Source organism: Paramisgurnus dabryanus, chromosome 22 (assembly GCF_030506205.2).
Source record: "Paramisgurnus dabryanus chromosome 22, PD_genome_1.1, whole genome shotgun sequence".
Classification (NCBI taxonomy): domain Eukaryota; kingdom Metazoa; phylum Chordata; class Actinopteri; order Cypriniformes; family Cobitidae; genus Paramisgurnus; species Paramisgurnus dabryanus.
In genome coordinates this window covers 30,149,436-30,168,390 of record NC_133358.1, presented here as the reverse complement: position 1 = coordinate 30,168,390, position 18,955 = coordinate 30,149,436, and the positions used below count along the sequence as shown (strand labels likewise).

General features: G+C 41.7%; 1 protein-coding gene across 1 annotated transcript; it reads left to right on the top strand.

Moving 5' to 3' along the window:
- Nucleotides 1-12,310: 12,310 nt before the first annotated feature.
- On the top strand, nt 12,311-14,882 carry LOC135740632 (tripartite motif-containing protein 16-like; the record flags this gene model as incomplete). The annotated part of the gene is made up of 6 exons (XM_065259093.2): nt 12,311-12,418; nt 13,174-13,216; nt 13,424-13,456; nt 13,542-13,604; nt 13,685-13,824; nt 14,412-14,882. Coding segments are annotated over 6 exons (798 nt in total), but the record flags the coding sequence as incomplete, so codon positions are not given.
- Nucleotides 14,883-18,955: the final 4,073 nt, after the last annotated feature.

Sequence of the window (18,955 nt, the reverse complement as noted above, 5' to 3'; positions counted from 1 at the left end):
AAGTTTTTGTCAATGAAAACTCTGACCCTGCTAGCATTGGCCTCCGTGAAGAGAGTAGGGGATCTACATGCATTCTCTGTTGACGATTCGTGCCTTCAGTTTGGTCCTGCTGTCTCGAGCGTAACACTTAGACCCAGGCCAGGCTACGTGCCCAAAGTTCCCACCACTCCCTTCAGAGATCAGGTGGTGAGCTTGCAAGCGCTGCCCCCGGAGGCGGCAGACCCAACCATGGCTTTGTTGTGCCCAGTACGCGCACTGCGGCTCTACGCAAAGCCTCAGGACCTCAGACAAGCTCTTTGTCTGTTATGGTGGTCAGCAGAAAGGGAAAGCTGTCACTAAGCAGAGGATGTCTCATTGGATAGTTGATACTATCGCCCTGGCTTATAATCTGCAGGGCATTCCTTGTCCATTTAATTTGAGAGCGCATAATCTGCAGGGCATTCCTTGTCCATTTATTTTGAGAGCGCACTCCACACGGAGTGTTGCCTCATCTTGGGCTCTCGCTCGTGGTTCCTCGCTAACAGACATCTGCAGAGCTGCTGGTTGGGCGACACCTAATACGTTCATTAGATTTTACAGTGTTTGTATCGAGCCTGTATCCTCTCGTGTTCTTTCCTCATCAGGGGAAGCACGGAGAGCAGACTCCAGTGTTTCCTCTAGGATTTTTTTCAGCTGTGGCGGCAGGGGGCGCCCATGATGATTATAAATGTAAAAAAAAAAATTAATGTAGAATATAGGCTACAGTAAACTAACATGTATTTTTTTATAATTTTCACGCTGTCATTTACTTTTCCTTATATTTATAGCATATTGCTTTTCTATGTTTGATCTAAACTGTATTTTCTTAAAAAAACGTTACACAGCTGCGTAAGTAGTTTGGATATTTCATTGTAGTTTTTAATGTAGTGTGCATTGCAAGTTCGTCCTCGTGTTTAGCGTACAGAGCTGTTACAAAGTCATGCAGTCCTGTTTGATAATCCGCACCGCTGTGATTGACAGAACAACCGACCAGTTATCCGACATCAGCAGCAATTTTATTTCACACCCGTACCATTTGACATAAAGACTGTGACCCCGAGCCGGTCACACCGCAAATCGCGCAGTGAAATATAAACCTTTACCGGTCTTCAGACAGATCTTAAACACAAATAAGCACGGGACATTTAAAAACGAGTCGAATTTTGGTCTTGGATGTTAGACCCGCATTTAATCTTGTCTATTGAGTCCCGACCTGCATCTACAACACAAATGACAGGCGAATAGCCTATTACACCCGTTAGATAAAATATTATGCGGTTCACCCGCGGGTACCCCGACCCTGCTGTTTCGTCTGAAAACAGATAAAACCGTCTCACCGTCTGCCTCAAGTTTCTATTACCAACGTTCTTCTCTTCCACGGGAATAATGTAAGTTTCCTTACAAACAGATTCGACTATTAATGTCTTGCAGTCGCATATAAGTAGTATTCAGTATTTAGCCTTTTGTTTTTGGACAAATATCTTATCATTTAATGTGAAACTTTGTGAGTGTCGATCTAAAGCACAGAAGATTGACTGACAGCTGAGCGGTCAGCAGCGCGCTGCGCTTATAGCCTATACTGAATAACTAATGGCCAGATAAGTTGATAATATGAGTACAGTGATTCCAAATGAATGTCCAAAAACTCGTGATATGTTAAATCAAAAGTTTAATTATGTCTTTTCTCGCAGCCCTGCGCTGTGTTGGTGTAGATATGCGCCGGTGAACATCATATGCGTGATGACCTTGCAGCTTAAATCACCCTAAATTTATAGTCATAAAGATAAAAGTAAAACAACATTCGCAACTTCAAATTATGTATTTTTATTTTTGTAAACTCACAATAAGGAGAAAACCTTGTGCTTATTTATAATCATTAAAAACATGACGTGCTTTCTGCTGGTTTGGTTTTAGAGCGCGTCACAAAAAAAGAACAGAAACTCAAATACTTTTTTATTCGTTTTGTCAATTTAATAATTATTTAAGTGCAACATATTTCGTATAGGCTTATTTATTTTATTATTATTTCTCAAAACAGAAACGTAGCTTAATAATCCTCTGTTGATTTAAATCTATTTGTGCATGAAACTAAACCCATGGAGGAAATTATGATATTTTAGGAGATTTATTTATAAATGAGTGAACAACGCAAATCCAGAAAGGAATTTATTTCAAGACAGCCAGTCTCGCAGTAGCTTTTTTGCGAGCTCCCGCTGTGGGTTTTGTCTAGAAGGGATACAGCAAATGCCGAAAAGTTACGGATTAGATTTGGAGGTAGGATTATTAGGATGAAAACAGCGGTTCTGGCTAAATTAGATACAAATACATCCTACAATCGTGTGAAATTTTGTGTTTAGACTTGGGTTTGGTTAAAGGATTAGGATAAAACAGTGCTCATCCAACGAGATTTCGTTTGCTGTATCCCTTCTATCCACAACCGCAGGCGTGGCGGGGATGTTTTATGAGTGGCGGGCCGCCACGGTTGAATGTATATAGCGGAAACACTGGACTCGCATGTCGGCTTGCAGCCTCCGACTGATGCTCCATAGCAGTGTCAGTATGGAAGGCCTTCAGAACAAAAATGCCCTGAGATGTTTCAAGTGCCCGGTCTTCTGCCTTAAAACCTAATTCTCCTTCTTCTTAAGTGGAACCGGAGGGCTTTACGCAGACACTGGTAGAGGTCAGCCCTCAGTGGCGTTTTGGTAGGGATTCCCAATTCGTCGGTCACAACGTGACGTCGTAGTGACCGACTGAAAGGGAACGTCTCAGTTACGGATGTAACCCTCGTTCCCTGAAGGAAGGGAACGGAGACGTCATGTCCCGTCGCCACAGGGCTGCTCTCTGCTGTTTACGACCGGTCACACTTTCCGGCTTTCTCAGCGAAATTAAGCTAATTTCCATATTTGCACCTGCTGCTTATATACGCACCTGGCCAGGCCCGGTTTAAGAATTTGGAGGCCCCTGGGCACAATGTCTTGTAGACCCCCCCACGCACACAATCAAATTGTATATATATATATATATATATATATATATAAATTCTATATTAAATATATATACACTGCAAAAAATGACTTTCTTACTTTGTATTTTTGTCTTGTTTTCTGTAGAAATATCTAAAAATTCTTAAATTAAGATGGTTTTTCTTGATGAGCAAAATGACCTAAGTAAAGAATTCTAGTTTTAAAACAAATAATATACAATTAAAGTGAAATTGTCCTTAAAACAAGCAAAATTATCTGCCAATGGGGTGAGAAAAAAAAAATGGTGAAATAAGATTTCTTTTTTCTAAAACACTTAATTCAAGCAAAATTTTCTCACCCCATTGGCAGATATTTTTTCTTGTTTTAAGCACAAATTCAGTTAAATTGTATATTTTTTGTAGTATTATTTTCTTAGGTCATTTTGCTCATCAAGAAAATACATCTTGATTTAAGAATTTTTTGATATTTCTACTGAAAACAAGTCAAAAATGCTAAGTAAGAAAGTCATTTTTTGCAGTGTATATAGGCCCCCCCACGCACACAATCAAATTGTATTTATATTATATATATATATATATATATATATATATATATATATATATATATATATATATATATATATATATATATATATGTTTCTTTTTCTTAGAAACACCTCTACTTTTATAGGATTTACACTGACACATTACAGCCTGTGATCACTACCTGTAGGACAAAATCAATACATGTAGATATTTTTGTTGCAAGCAGGGACCTGCACAGAGACCTGCACAGTGGCAGATGCTCAAGTGAAAAAAGGGCACTTCTCTTAGGCCTAATTCTTTTTTTTAACAAAAGATTAAATATATTGACACAACTTCCTTACCAGTTTATTTTAATTCCTTCACACAAACCCAACTGTTTCATACTTTACAGATTTCTACAAAATACAAAATAATCAGTTCACACAAAGTGTTTATCACAAGAACAGAAGACAGCAAATGATACTGCCAACAATGTGCATGTTTTATGTTCTACTAGTTTCAAATATATTTAGAATAAATGACTGCGCCAAGGAGAGGGTAGACAGTTTCACTAATGTGTTTGTTTATTTTGCACGTGGTAGTAAATCTTTTTAATTATTTTGGTGTTAAAATAACACATCTTTACACTAAACCAAAAAAGGAGGGTTGCTATATTGTAAATTTCACAGGAAAAATGCTGCAAAAATAGTGGGAAAAAACACTACAGATAGATTGACAAAATAAAAAAAATAAAGCAACTGGAACTGTTTCAAAAAGTGTTGAACTTTAAACTAAAATCTGTTACTACTGGCTTATCTAGAAAACGTATTATGAGTCATGTTAGCAAGACAAAAATTGTGTTTTGGATAATTAGCTGTAAAACTGAGGTACTGGTAGTTAAGTCATTTGATCTCTACTGACCGCCCCACAAGTCAATAAAAACAGCTGGAATACGACCTGTGTGAAGAGCTCCTGACTACCTGTCTGTCTGTTGGTGATGTGTGTTAAACTGTTGCGCACAGATGCAGAGGAGGAAGGGCAAATACGACAAAATTTCCGCGTCTGTCTTTGTCTCGCGCGCTCGTTTCCGCGAAACTTCCAAAGCATACTCAACCACGGACAAGTGCGGACAGCTCCTTTCGACACATACGCAGTACAAATTATTTCTTATACAAATGATTATTTCACCAGGCTGTCAGAGCAGCACTGATTCGTGTCATTTACAGGACATTCACAAATTCAGGATAGATGAAGAAAAGTAATGGACTGTCTGATAAATCAACTGTGCACTCACTGCTGCTTTTCTCACTCATTCTGCACTTAAACTATAAAGACTACTGCCACCCACAGTCCGCTCGATTCAGCGCGGGGTTTTTTGAGCTTTAATAGTTAATCTAAATAATTAACAATTAGATTTTAATTTTATTTCCTCCCATCGCTTGGGCCCAAACTGCGCGTGGGCCCCTGGGCACATGCCCATAATGCCCATTGGATAATCCGGCCCTGTTGGCGGGGCGGCGCCAGCATTATGCAAATATCTCAATGCCAAGTTCATTGGCGTTTTAGTAGTTATCGAAGCAGATTGGTCCCTCTAAGTGAGTTCCCAATTCGTCGGTCACGACGTGACGTCTCCGTTCCCTTCCTTCAGGGAACGAGGGTTACATCCGTAATTCACACACAGTCAGATCGGTGCACATTGGTAACTAAATAAACTGTATGAGCACATAGATATATTTTAAAATTCAGATCATATTTCTCTATAAATGATCACGTACGACAGTTTTAGTTTTTAGAGACAGATTAGAGACACTTTCAGAGAATATTTGTTTTGTTGTCCATCAAATGAAAGTAAGTCAATCCTTCATGCCATCATTTCCTGATGTTTGTGATCCACTAAGAAAGTCAACATTATGTTCTACCATCCCTTTAATCAAAAATATATATTTTCTGTCAATCTAAAGATACATACACAAATAAAAGTGGAGAAAATGTTCGATTTCAAACTGCGATGAGATGCCGTGATGATTTAGTGAAATAAACACAGGCTTACACGTCATGCCACACCATACAAAAACATACCAAAGAACTCTTGGCTGCTATAAGCATCATAAAACTGCTTCCCTTCAGTCCAAAATAAGTGAGGCAACCCCAGGCGTCTCTTCACAAACATCTTAACTATCTTGTCGGTACACAGACCCAACATTGCTCAACACACCAGACTATCAGAGCAATATCATAGTGACAAAGTAATAGTCATGTGTTTATTCTAAATTGAATAAACATCCACCAAACGGTGATATTGAGTTGTTGGCCTAGTTCATGTTACAGCGAAGACATGTGCATAGATTCTGAGTAATGCTTTCTTAACTCTGTAGCATGTATTTTAGACCCGTTAATCTCGGGATCATGTGTCTTACAGAGTAAAAGTGCTCGTGGATGTTTCTGCAGATTCAGTGTACACAGTTGTGCCACCTGCTAGGCAACCGTATGCTTCACATCAGACAAACGCTCACCTTTCTGTTTCAATGTCACTGTTAAAATTCATCACACGAACGATTACATAAGCTCTATCAGACAAAGGGTTCGTTTTAAAGCGAAGGATGGTTCGTACCATTGTGCTTACATTTTCAATTTTGATTTCTTATCTTGACTAGTGATGAGTTGCTCTAACTTATAAAATAAAGTTGAATTAGTTTAAGTTATTTTTACTTTATTTTATCAGTTACAGGAACTCACCACTAGTCGAGATAAAAATCTAAGTTGAAATCCAAGTTGATTTTACTCAAAAAGTTTAGTGCACACAAGCCCAATAACAGGTTTGGTCTTTATAACAAATTTGAAATTTAAAACTGTACCCAAAAGTGAGTAAAACTTGACAAATCTGAGCAAACCCGTATCCTTATTTGGTAAAACGAGACAAAATTTAGTGAATAAAGTTTTTCTATTGTAAAAAGCAGAAAGTTTTGTGTTATCGTTAGGTAAAAACAATGCAAGCCTACAATGCAAAATGTAAAAGTTGGATTAACTTGAAAAAATACTTCACTTGGTAACGCCTAAAACGTCTCGGGTTACGAATGTAACCATTGTTCCCCGAGAAGGGAACGAGACGCTGCGTCGCCGAAGCTACGCTATGGGAACGCCCTCTGCGTGATTGCGTCTGAAGCACGTATGTCAAATCAGTCCAATGGTCAAGTGACACGTCATAGGCGGGTGACGTGGGAACCAGGAAGCTATAAAAAGAGCACCCAGCAAGCCAACTTCAGCTAAATTGTGCCGAAGCAAGGCGAGACAGGGATGCAGGGAGTATGGCAGGGAGACGCAGCGTCTCGTTCCCTTCTCGGGGAACAATGGTTACATTCGTAACCCGAGACATTCCCCTTCGAGGGAACTCGAGCTGCGTCGCCGAAGCTACGCTATGGGAACGATGTACCAAAACACCATACTACCAAATGCCTGTCTGTGTGTAAAAACGCGCACAGCTTAAGACATGAGCACCTGGGCTCCAGGCGTAGCACCAACATCTAACTCGTAAAACCGAACGAATGTGAGCGGAGAGGACCAGCCTGCCGCATCACAGACATCCTGCATTGAAGCCCCTAGCCACAAGGCCTTAGAGGCTGCCATACCCCGGGTAGAATGAGCCCTGACGGCGATAGGTGAAGGCCGTCCAGTGGTCTCATAAGCCAGAGAGATAGTCTCAACTATCCACTTACTGAGTGTCTGCTTGGTCGCCGGCAGGCCTTTCTTGGGCGAGCCAAAGCACACAAACAGTTGCTCAGACCTCCTCCACAAAGAAGATCTGTGAACATAGGCATCCAGTGCTCGCACTGGACACACCAAGTTAAGCTTTTCCTGATTCCTATCCCTAAATGGGGGAGGACAGAGGGCCTGAAGTACGACAGGTCGTGGCACATTAGTCGGTACCTTAGGCACATAGCTGGGCCTTGGGTACAAGAAAGCCTTAACCATCCCCGGTGCGAATTCAAGGCACGTAGGGGAAACCGACAGGGCCTGAAGGTCACCCACTCTCCTCAGAAAAGTGACTGCCAACAGAAGTACTGTCTTAAGTGCCACAAACTTGACTGGAACGGTCTCAATGGGCTCAAACGGAGCCATGGACAGACCTTCCAGCACAACGGCCAGGTCCCAAGCTGGGACCCTGGGTCGGACTACAGGCCTCAGCCTCCGAGTGCCACGAAGGAAGCGAACCACCAGCGGGTCTCTCCCAAGGGATTGCCCGACCAAAGGAACATGGTAAGCCGAGATGGCCGCCACATACACCTTCAGTGTAGAAGGAGATAACCCTGCGGTGAACTTTTCCTGCAGAAACTCCAAGACTGTACCAATTGGGCAGTTCACAGGGTCATGCAGGTGTTTGCTGCACCAGGAAGTAAAGACTCTCCATTTAAAGGGATAAAGCTTCCTCGTGGAGGGAGCTCTGGAGTGAAGAATGGTCTCAGCAGCCTCAGCTGAGAGACCAGATTCTATGAGTCTGGCCCCCTCAGAGGCCAGACCCACAGTTTCCATAACTCTGGGCGGGGGTGAAGAATCGAGCCACCCGCCAGAGAGAGGAGATCCCTCCTGACGGGTATTTCCCAAGGTGAGCCGTCGAGGAGGGACACCAGGTCCGAGAACCATATTCGGTTCGGCCAGAGTGGGGCTACCAACAACAAGCGGACGTTGTTGCGACGAACCCTCTCCAGAACTCCCGGGAGCAGAGCGATCGGGGGAAAAGCGTACAGCCGTAGCCTCGGCCATGGCTGAACCATGGCATCCAGTCCCAGCGGTGCTGGATGTGTGAGAGAAAACCATAGCGGACAGTGTGTCGTCTCTCTGGACGCAAACAGATCCACTTCCGCCTGGTAAAATCTCGTCCAGATGGACTCCACCACCTGAGGGTGGAGCCTCCACTCCCCGGGCCTCAGCCCCTGTCTCGACAGGACGTCTGCTCCCTGATTCAGACACCCGGGAATGTATACTGCTCTGAGGGACAGCAACTTCCCCTGTGTCCACAGAAGGATATGCCGCGCCAATTTGTACAAAGGGCGTGAACGCAAACCCCCCTGGTGGTTGATGTACGCGACTACCGACGTGTTGTCTGTCCGGACTAACACGTGATGGCCCCGCAGGTGAGGGATGAAACATCTCAGGGCGTAAAACACTGCCATCATCTCTAGGCAATTTATGTGCCAGCTGAGCTGTCTGGCCCCCCATAATCCATGAGCCAGATGGCTCCCCATAGTTGCTCCCCAGCCTGTGAGGGAAGCATCCGTTGTCAGTGTAACTCGACGGTACTGAGCCCCCAGCATCAGTCCTTGGGAGAGAAACCATGGTCTCTTCCAAAGATCTAAGGCACGAAGACATCTGCGCGTGACCTTGATCAGACGGAACGGGTTGCCCCTCGGGGAAAACCCTTTGGTTTTGAGCCACCACTGTAGCGGTCTCATGTGAAGCAGCCCAAGGGGTATCACATTGGACGCTGCTGCCATGAGCCCCAACAACCTCTGAAATTGTTTTACAGTGTGTGACTGGCCTAACTTCACTCTGCCTACAGCCAAAAGAATGGATTCCACACGAGCAGGGGACAGATGTGCCTGCATTGTTGTTGAATCCCATATAACGCCAAGAAAAGCTGTCCTCTGTACTGGAGAGAGCATGCTTTTCTTTGCATTTAGCCTTAACCCCAGTTCTCTCATGTGGGTCAGCACAGCATCTCGATGCTGCGCTGCCATACTCTCTGATTGGGCTAAAATTAGCCAATCGTCTATGTAGTTTAAGACACGGATGCCCCGGAGTCATAATGGAGCCAGCGCTGCATCCATGCACTTTGTAAATGTACGGGGTGACAGAGATAGACCGAAAGGGAGAACCCGATATTGGTAAGCCACGCCCCCGAAGGCGAACCTCAGGAATCTCCTGTGTTGCGGGAGGATAGATATGTGAAAATACGCGTCTTTTAGATCTATCGTCACAAACCAGTCCTCGGATCTGATTTGTGTGACGATCTGCTTTATAGTTAACATCTTGAACTTTAGTTTTGCAACAGACCGGTTCAGATGACGTAGATCTAAAATCGGACGTAACCCCCCGTCTTTCTTTGGAACTATGAAATAGCGGCTGTAAAACCCTGACTCCCTGTTGTGAGGAGGAACACATTCTATGGCTTCCTTGCACAAGAGAGTTTCTACTTCTTGTTCCATTGTTAGAGTCTGCCCAGCACCCACTATGGTAGATAACACGCCGTTGAATTGGGGTGGCTGGTTGCAAAACTGAATTTTGTAGCCCTTTTATATTATTTGCAGAACCCACTGAGACACGTTTGGCAGGAGTTTCCACGCTGCCAAATTTTCTATAAGGGGGACCAGCCTCTCGAGACTGGCTTTTTGTGTACTGCTTAAACTTTTCCCGGTGCCCTGAACCAAACTGGCAGGGTTCAACCTGGGTGATATTAATGCCTCCCTCCTCGGAGAGAGGTGTTGCGTGCCCCGCGCACGAGGCACACAAGAATATGAAGCCGCTGTGCCCCGAAACACACACTGCGGCGGGGTTAACACACTGGCATCCCGAGGGCATCGAGGAGAGCCGGGCACCGTGTTGTGAGGTGACTGCCGGCTCTCCCCGATTGGGGGCTGCCCTCGGAAATATGACACTACGTCCCTCAGGACCTCTTTTTAGCCGACGCCTTCCTCGCCATAATAACAGCCCTCAGGTCTGTTTTCTGCTTGGATGATGTCTGAGCGCGACCGCCCGAACCCCAGTTTTTTTGAGGGGGACCACGAGTGGCAACACTATGCTTTTGCGATGCTCTATATGATGTCGATGGCTGCTCCCGCCCAGCAGCCCTATAATCAAGAGCACGGCGGGGGAGATAGCGTTCGAACGCCGCCGACTGCTTACGAGCCTCCGCAAATCTCTCGACGACAGTATTAACGGCATCGCCGAAGAGACCGGAGGGCGCAACGGGCGCGTCTAAGAGAAAAGCCCTATCTGAGGTTTTAAGCTCGGATAGATTAAGCCATAAATGGCGTTCCGTGGCTACGAGAGCTCCCATCGATCTACCCACGGCTTTCGCAGTTTCTTTAATCGCCCTGAGTGACACATCAGTGACTCGACAAAGCTCTTTAAATACATCAGACGTACCCCCCGCCTCGGTATCTAAATCTTTAAGCAGTTCTGCTTGGTACGCCTGTAAGACAGCTAGGGTATGCAGTGAAGCCCCAGCCTGCCCTGCAGATTTATAAGCTTTACCCACTAAAGATGAGGTTAACCTAACCGGTTTCGTGGGAAGCGAAGGCGATTTTAATGATGACGCCGCAGCGGGGGAGAGATAGCTCGCAAGCGTCTGCTCCACCCGGGGCATCGTTAAATATCCGTGCTCACCCATCCCCACAATGTTGGAATACATGGTGGCGTGAGGGGTATGAACACGGGCTGAATACGGAGCTTTCCATGATCTCGACAGCTCGCTGTGGAGATCAGGAAAGAAAGGCATGTTGCGCCGCGAAGGTTGAGGTTTCTGTTTTAAAAAGCGCTCATCTAACATACTCTGAGGACGCGCGCTCTGAGTCTCCGCCGGCCAGTCTAATTTTAAGCGAGCCACGGCATTAGTAACAACCTCCATCAAATCATCGAACGCGGGGGACGAATGAGAAGGCTCCTCAGCGTCCACCACGTCGACAGACATAATATCGACTTCCTCGGACGACGATAAATGCAAATCTGGGCTCCCGCCCTGGGCGGAAGAAACCGCAGCGCGTGCTTCCGAATCCAGTGACGGGGCACTAGATCCCGCGGGTGAAGGCTGAGAAAGGGGGAGACCCGTCTCAAGCTCGTCCGCGAGATCTAGTTGTGATCCCCACGATCGCAGCTTCCGCTCTGCCTCGGCAGCAGCGGGGCCAGAACCGTGGGGAACACGCGGCTCACCACCCTCCTCGAAGAGTGCGAGCCGCGAGCGCAACGTACGGAGCGGCATCCTATCACAATGTGCACAACCACCCCTCTCAAGAGATGATCGTGCGTGTTGTGCCCCGAGGCACATAACACAGAGATGATGCGAGTCCTCGCTCGTAATGAAACGAGGACACGGGGAAGCACACTCCTTAAAACTTTGTTTGGACTTAGACATGATAATGACACACACTCGCTTGCTGAGGCACAAAGAGCTGAAGTTGGCTTGCTGGGTGCTCTTTTTATAGCTTCCTGGTTCCCACGTCACCCGCCTATGACGTGTCACTTGACCATTGGACTGATTTGACATACGTGCTTCAGACGCAATCACGCAGAGGGCGTTCCCATAGCGTAGCTTCGGCGACGCAGCTCGAGTTCCCTTGAAGGGGAACTGACGTTTTTTTAGCATTTTTTTTTTTCACTTTAAGGGAAAATTTAAGGTGAAAAATATTTAAATAAATACAATATTTATAAATTTTACATTTTAAACATTTTCAACTCAGATTTTTCACTTAAAGTGAGAAAATTAGGTTGACAAAACCAATTTACCAAGTTACCAATTTAACAAATTTTTTTAAGTTGATGCAACCTTGACTTTTTACAGTGATGTCTCCATTTATAAAAATAATTTTATAAACATCAAAAACATATAAATGTTTTTTGTAAACATTTGACTGTGCGTGTGTCTCATTTGTTCCGGTTTTGTGATACCTTACCCTCCTAGTTATGTGTCTAGTTATGTGTCTGTGCGGAGTTCGGTTTTTATTTGGCAAAAGTTTGACATTGGTAACACCCTCCTTACGGTTTCCAATTGCCATGTGCCCATCAGTCAACATTACATGTCAACTATATAAATGACTCTGCTGGGAGCCCACTGTCATACCCGGACACTTTCTACATAAGGACACATTCAACAAAATATGCCTTCAAGCACAAGAATTAAAATGCCTCAAACTAAAAAGCCAGGTAAACCTTTCCTTATTAATTACTTGCTGAAGTACTAACACAACCAACTAATCTCTGCAAGATTTTAATCCTTATTCATTCATGTTTTGTGTTGAGAAAATATTGCAAAGATTTGACATTAGAATAATATATTAAAGCACTCACAGCAACTACTTTTTTTGCTACATTATTCTTGTACATTAAATTATCTTATGTAAATGTAACTAATGGCAGCAGGTTGTGTGAGGGATTGGTTCAAGTTTGGATTGATTATTGCTTTAGTAAAACATATCAGTACACTGTAAAAAAAAATGCTACATAAGGTTTAAGCAACTTGTCAAGTCAATTCAACCTACACTGTAAAAAAATCCTTATTGCACTTAAATTTTTAAGTTTAATTAACTTGAATTTATAATTAATTAATTTAAACTTTTTTAACTAGTGAGGATGTGCTATAAATTATAAAAATAAAGTTGAAATAACTTAATTTTGATCATAGTAACTCCTTACTAGTCAAGAACATTGTAATGAATCGTAAATTCAAGTTGATTAAACTTAAAAAAAGAAAAGTTTTGGCTTGTGAAAAGTTGAAATTCTTTAAACTTAAAATTGTAAGTTACATAAAAATGTGTTGATTTGACAAAAATGCTGCATATTTTTTTACAGCGTATGTGTTTCAAACTGCAGAAAACAACACTAAGCTCAGCTGATGCTTGTCCAGATAATATTTGAAGATTTTGTGCTGTTGTTAGCCTAATCATTGAATTGTTTGTAGAAAAAGGAGTCAGAACAACACTCTACACAACGCTGTGTTACTGGGTCAGTGGGTAACATTCACACACATAAAAAACAAAGTTCATGCCAACAGGTCTGCAGTTTGATCCAAACACACCAAAGAGAGACTCACAATGCTAATGCATGTAGATCAAATGTATAATTATAAGCTAAGTTTCAGCAGTTATATCATTATTTAATAATCTTATTGATCAAATTTAATCTTGTGATTCGTGTACTTTACGCATGCAGGAAAGAAAAACAAAGCTGAAAATAGCACCACCGGTAAGTAGAGTAAACATCCATTTCACAAACTAATGATCAATGTTATTTTTTCAAGTCTACACAATTATTACTGTTTACATTTCAGACAATCTTCCAGTTTATGATCCAAACATCCCAGAGCCGACGACCAGAGCCGAGATGATCAAATGTGAGATGCACACACAAACACCTTACACAACACATGAGCTGTTTCTCATTCACACAGCTGACACAATCTTTTCATCTTAGACTGGATCAGTCTTTCATTGGACAATAAAACTGCAAATAAAGTACTGTGGCTGGCAGAGGGCGGGACTAAAGTGGCCCGCCTGAAGACTGAGGTGTGTCCTTGCCTGGAAAGGCCGGAAAGATTTGAACACTACCCACAGGTGAAACCCAAACATTAAATAACTTATTTTTTAAAAAGTGGTCATAGACTCAGACTTTTTCCATGTTTAGCACTATAACTGTGTCCCCAGTGATTCTTTAAACCTAGAAAACATGAAAAAGATCAACCCAGTAACTTTATTTTGGTTAGCATTTTTTTGCAAGCATGTGAAAATCAGGTTGTTCAGATTTCACCTGTTTTGTGAGGTATGTAGCAATTCAAATTATAATAAAACCGCCCCTTAATCTGAACTATCCAACCACGGCACTGCTTTTTAGTGCAGAGAGATGAGAGAGAAAAATGTAAAGCATAATTGAGTTTCTATTGCAACAAACCATTACGATCAGTGTTTGCATTTCATCAGCACATTTGCATTTAAAGGACACACCCAAAATGGCACATTTTTTGCTCGGACCTACAAAATGGGAATTTCAACTTGCTATAATAAATTATCTGTGGGGTATTTTAAGTTAAAACTTTACATATGCACTCTGGGGACACCAAAGACTTATTTTACATCTTAAAAAAAATCTCATGATATGACCCCTTTAACGAATACAGCTGCAGTGACTCTATGTGTTTTTACAGGTGCTGTGTAAGCAGTCGATCTTTGCATCTCGCTGTTATTGGGAGGTGCTGTGTACAGGTTGGGTGGTTATAGGTGTGACGTATGAAGATTCTGCCAGGCGGGGGGCTCCTTGTGGTCTAGGGGATAATGAGGCATCGTGGGCACTGGGTTGGGACGGTTCCTGTTACGATGCCTGGCACAACGGAATTAGCACGAGGATTTCAGACGTGCCTCATTACAGCACTATAGGGGTGTACGTGGATCAGCCGGCTGGCCTGATCTGCTTTTATGCAGTGGAAACTGAAGAAAATTCAGAGAGAAAGGAATTGAAACAAATTTACAGGTACGAGAATCCCATAAATAAGTCAGTTGTGCCAGGTTTCTGGATGGGAAGAGAGTCGTCCTGTTTAATCCTCAAGAAAGAGGAATAAGATGGGCGGAGACTAAATTAAACAAGGGTCAGAGTGAAAGTTATGGATTCAGTTGTAATTTTGCTAAAGGGGAGACCGGGAACACATTATTTAATCTAACATTAACCCTAAAGCTAGACTATATCCTATCATTTACTTTGAGTCAAATGAGCACTTTGAGTCTAAATGGATTCTGGGTAAACATTTAGATGTTGATCTCTGTGTGTGTGTGTTTATTAAAGCATGTTAATGTCTTTGTGTTTGTTAGTATCGCTCTTTTACCTCTGGACAATATATTCAATCCAGTGTCATGGCTGGATGTTTATATACAGACACCAGAGATCTCAGATTTATGACTGTTGTTGAGTTTTTCCTCCATATGATGTCTGAAAGACGATGAATTTCATTTTCCTTTATTCGTTTTATTTACACCAAGCATCAGTGAAGTCTCTTTAGATCATCTCTCTACTGTCAGATAACATTGAAGTCAATTCCAACACTGTGTACGTGCTTATCAACATTCGAAATACAGCTGACAACATGTCACTGTTTGTCCGATCATCAGTGCTTTAAAATGGATTCAAGAAGTTCCTGAGAAATTGTTATTGATGAACAAAATGATTTTATATATTCATGTTATTTTAACAGCTGCAAAAAGACTGCTAAGAGGCTTTATAGTTAACATAAGCCAACTGTACTGCTGCTAAAATATATGTGTAGGGATGTTTGCAATCATCTTCTGTAATCAGAGGCATAATGTAATGGTCAGGGCTACTTTGTTATCATTTTTATTTTATGCATACTATACTGTATTGTACTGGTGTTGCTTCTGTCTTGCACTGTTTGCACTTTATGTGGCTAACTTAAAAATGTACTGTTCTGTGAAGCTCTGTAGTCCTGGAGAAATGCTGTTTTGTTTCACTGTATATTGCATCAGCTATAGATGGTTGAAATGACCAGAGGTGGAAAGTAACGAATTACATTTACTCACGTTACTGAGTAGTTTATTTATGTACTTTTACTTTTTTGAGTAGTTTTTAAAATCTGTACTTTTACTTTTACTTAAGTAGCCTATGTTTTATTTAAAGTATTGTTGAAATGTAGGGGTTCGGAATGTAGTGATTATTTATAGGTGCGGAAAGCAGCAGGCAGTCGGTCAGAACTGAATGAGATGCTTAGTTGTGAAAAGAAGCACTACAGGACATAGTAAAGGATTTCTTGCTTTACTGAAGACTTTGTTGAATTACATATGAGTGTGTGTGGTTTTCTGTAACAAATTGAACATAAAGGAAATAAATATATATTAATATGTACACAAAATGTTTCTTATTAACAACTTAAATAATTAGCAGTATTTAGTACAAATTTCACTAGTGGGGCCAAGAAGGGGCCAGTGTTTCACCAGAGGGGCACATTAAAAAAATGGCAAGAAATGATATTGAAAGATTATAGGGGTGGTTACAGGAATTAGTTCAAGACAGGACTAGGCCTCAGTTTAATTAGGAAACATAACTAGACAAACATGCCTTACTAAAGGCATTTTGAAGCAAAACTAAGGGCACTGATGTATTCTAAGATATGGCATTGCAAGTTGTTTTCAGTTTGGACAGCTCTTACATTTATTTTAGTCTAGGACTAATCTAATCCCTTTCCGGGAAACCACCCCTTAAACTTTATTTTACTTTACAATCATATAAATAAGAGTGAGTGCAGGTGCTATCAGTTCCCTTGTTCAGTCAGGGCACTATGATTAGGGAGTCTGCCATTACGCCAAACTTTAGTTACCTAAAAATTCCATGCAACTCAAAAAATAGTGAGCATCGATGGTCCTATGTTCCCTTACCGGAAATCAGGTGACATTTAATTATATTCCTCCAATTTTATGCATGTATATTTAAGAGCATAATTACACCGCTTTTTACAAGGTACTATTTAAAAAGTCAGCGAGATGTTGGTTTTGCCGGTTGTTGATGAGTAACAGCTGTGAATGATCAGAATGACAGGAGAACAAGTGAACAGTGTCCCAATGTCAAGTGAGCAAGAGTCCTTACCAGTGCCCAAACCTGCAAACACATTCACAACATCGGGAGCTTGAACGAACTGAGACACTCGCCGAGCAGCACCCGCAGGCGGCTACAGTGGTTGGGTGCGCTGCTCTAATTTGCCCGTGTAGAACGTTGCGTCGCATTAGTTCCGCTTTTGGCGCTCGCGTGTAAAATCAAAATAAATGTATACTTTTTTATTTGGTCAGCACGGGGTGGCCAGGGACATGTCTACAGAGGCACGGGCCACCCTTGGCCTCCGTGTAGTTCCGCCACTGAGGTCACATAACCATAGTTAAATAACACTGGGTGACGATTCCCTGATATACCAACAGAGGGCGCCACCAACACGTGAATGCTGCACCACTGTGCTTGAACACGCAAAATTAACGCGTGATATATAATTATCTGACTGCTACAGATTAATAATCAACTAAAATAACACAAACATCAAATAATAAACCAGAGTGGGTTTCATAAACATCTCTTAATGTAGTATAACACAGGAATACGTTGATTTACTGAATATAAGCCACATAACTGTCAATCATTATGAGCTCTCATGAAACGTCTGAATTATAGCAAAAACAGTAATATCTTGTCAATATGAACTTACTTTGCATGTACGCACACAGCAACCCAATTCACACTTAAAGTTAAATTAAATGAAGCTTAGATTAATTAGTTTGCACGCGATAAGTTTCACGTCCAGCACCTGCTCTTTCTCTTAGAACAGTTTCTTCCTCATTGCTGTGTGACGCTCTGATGACGTCGTGCATCCTGATTGGTTTAAGGCATCTCGGATTATTAAGGACTTTTAAGCCTTTTGAACAATTGTACTGACAATAAAGCTCCTTGAACCGTGTGATTAATCTTTTGACAACCCTGTAAAAAAGTAAAAAAAAATAATTATGACATTTCGATGCATCACATGCCAATCCCTCTTCTTAATAATCATGACAGCTGCAAATAATCTGTTAAAACAATTAAAATTAAAACATTTATAAAAGCACAGCCTGAAAAATCCCGCAACAGTCAGCTTCCAAAACATAAAGATGCTTAACTTTGAACTATTTTAATAATTGAACTGTTCTTGCATGCAAACATAAGTGTTTGTAATGAGGTCATGAAGTTTGTGAGCGGGTCCTGGATCAGCACCTCATCGTGTATTACTATGACACATTGAATGTATGGTTTAAATATCTGAGTACTGACAGCAGGTGATGTTTTTGTCCTTGGCTCTCTTACTGTTTCTTATGCTGTCCACACGGCACCTGATTTCAGAGACATGTGTTTTTTATTACATACTGTCCGCAAGCATGTTAGACATGTGTTGACCTGCTTACGAGTGGGGTCATTCATCTCATGTATCTATACATTGGCATCTATACATGCACGAAGTGTTGATGAAGTGTTGTAATGAATTACATTTTTGGGTTGTCAATCATGTCACAACATTACAACTGGGTTAAGTCAAAGAATGATCAATCTGACATTCTGAAAATATTCACGAGTCACGAAAATTACTTAAAATGTAATTTAAACCTTATTTGCACTTGTCTTTAACACACAAAAAATACAAACATTGCATGCAAAAAATAAATTTTTACTAATTAAACTGCTTAATCTATAAAATTTCACATCTTCAGTCAAAGATCAGGACTATTGTGTCTATTCAATTCACTTCAAGTTCGATTTTCTTTTACAATGTGCATTAGAGTTAATTGTTTAAACACAAATAAAGAAAATATTTATAGCATATTTTTTATATTTTAAATAATTCACAAGAAAAGATTCTGTGCCTTTCAATCTTCCATTTCAATCTGTCATGACACACACACATCAGTATGTAGGTTAGAGAAGGTCATTTTGGCTTTGCGACATTATATCGCTTGGCACTTTGACTTTCACACACACAGCAGACACATCGCTGAAGGATTTATGTGCTGTCAGATGCTTGTTTGTTTCATCAAAGACACTGCCAATGACAGCAATATGAAACACACGCAATCAAACACACACACACACACACACACAGATTCACACACAGTCACATCGGTGCACATTGGTAACTAAATAAACTGTATGAGCACATAGATATATTTTAAAATT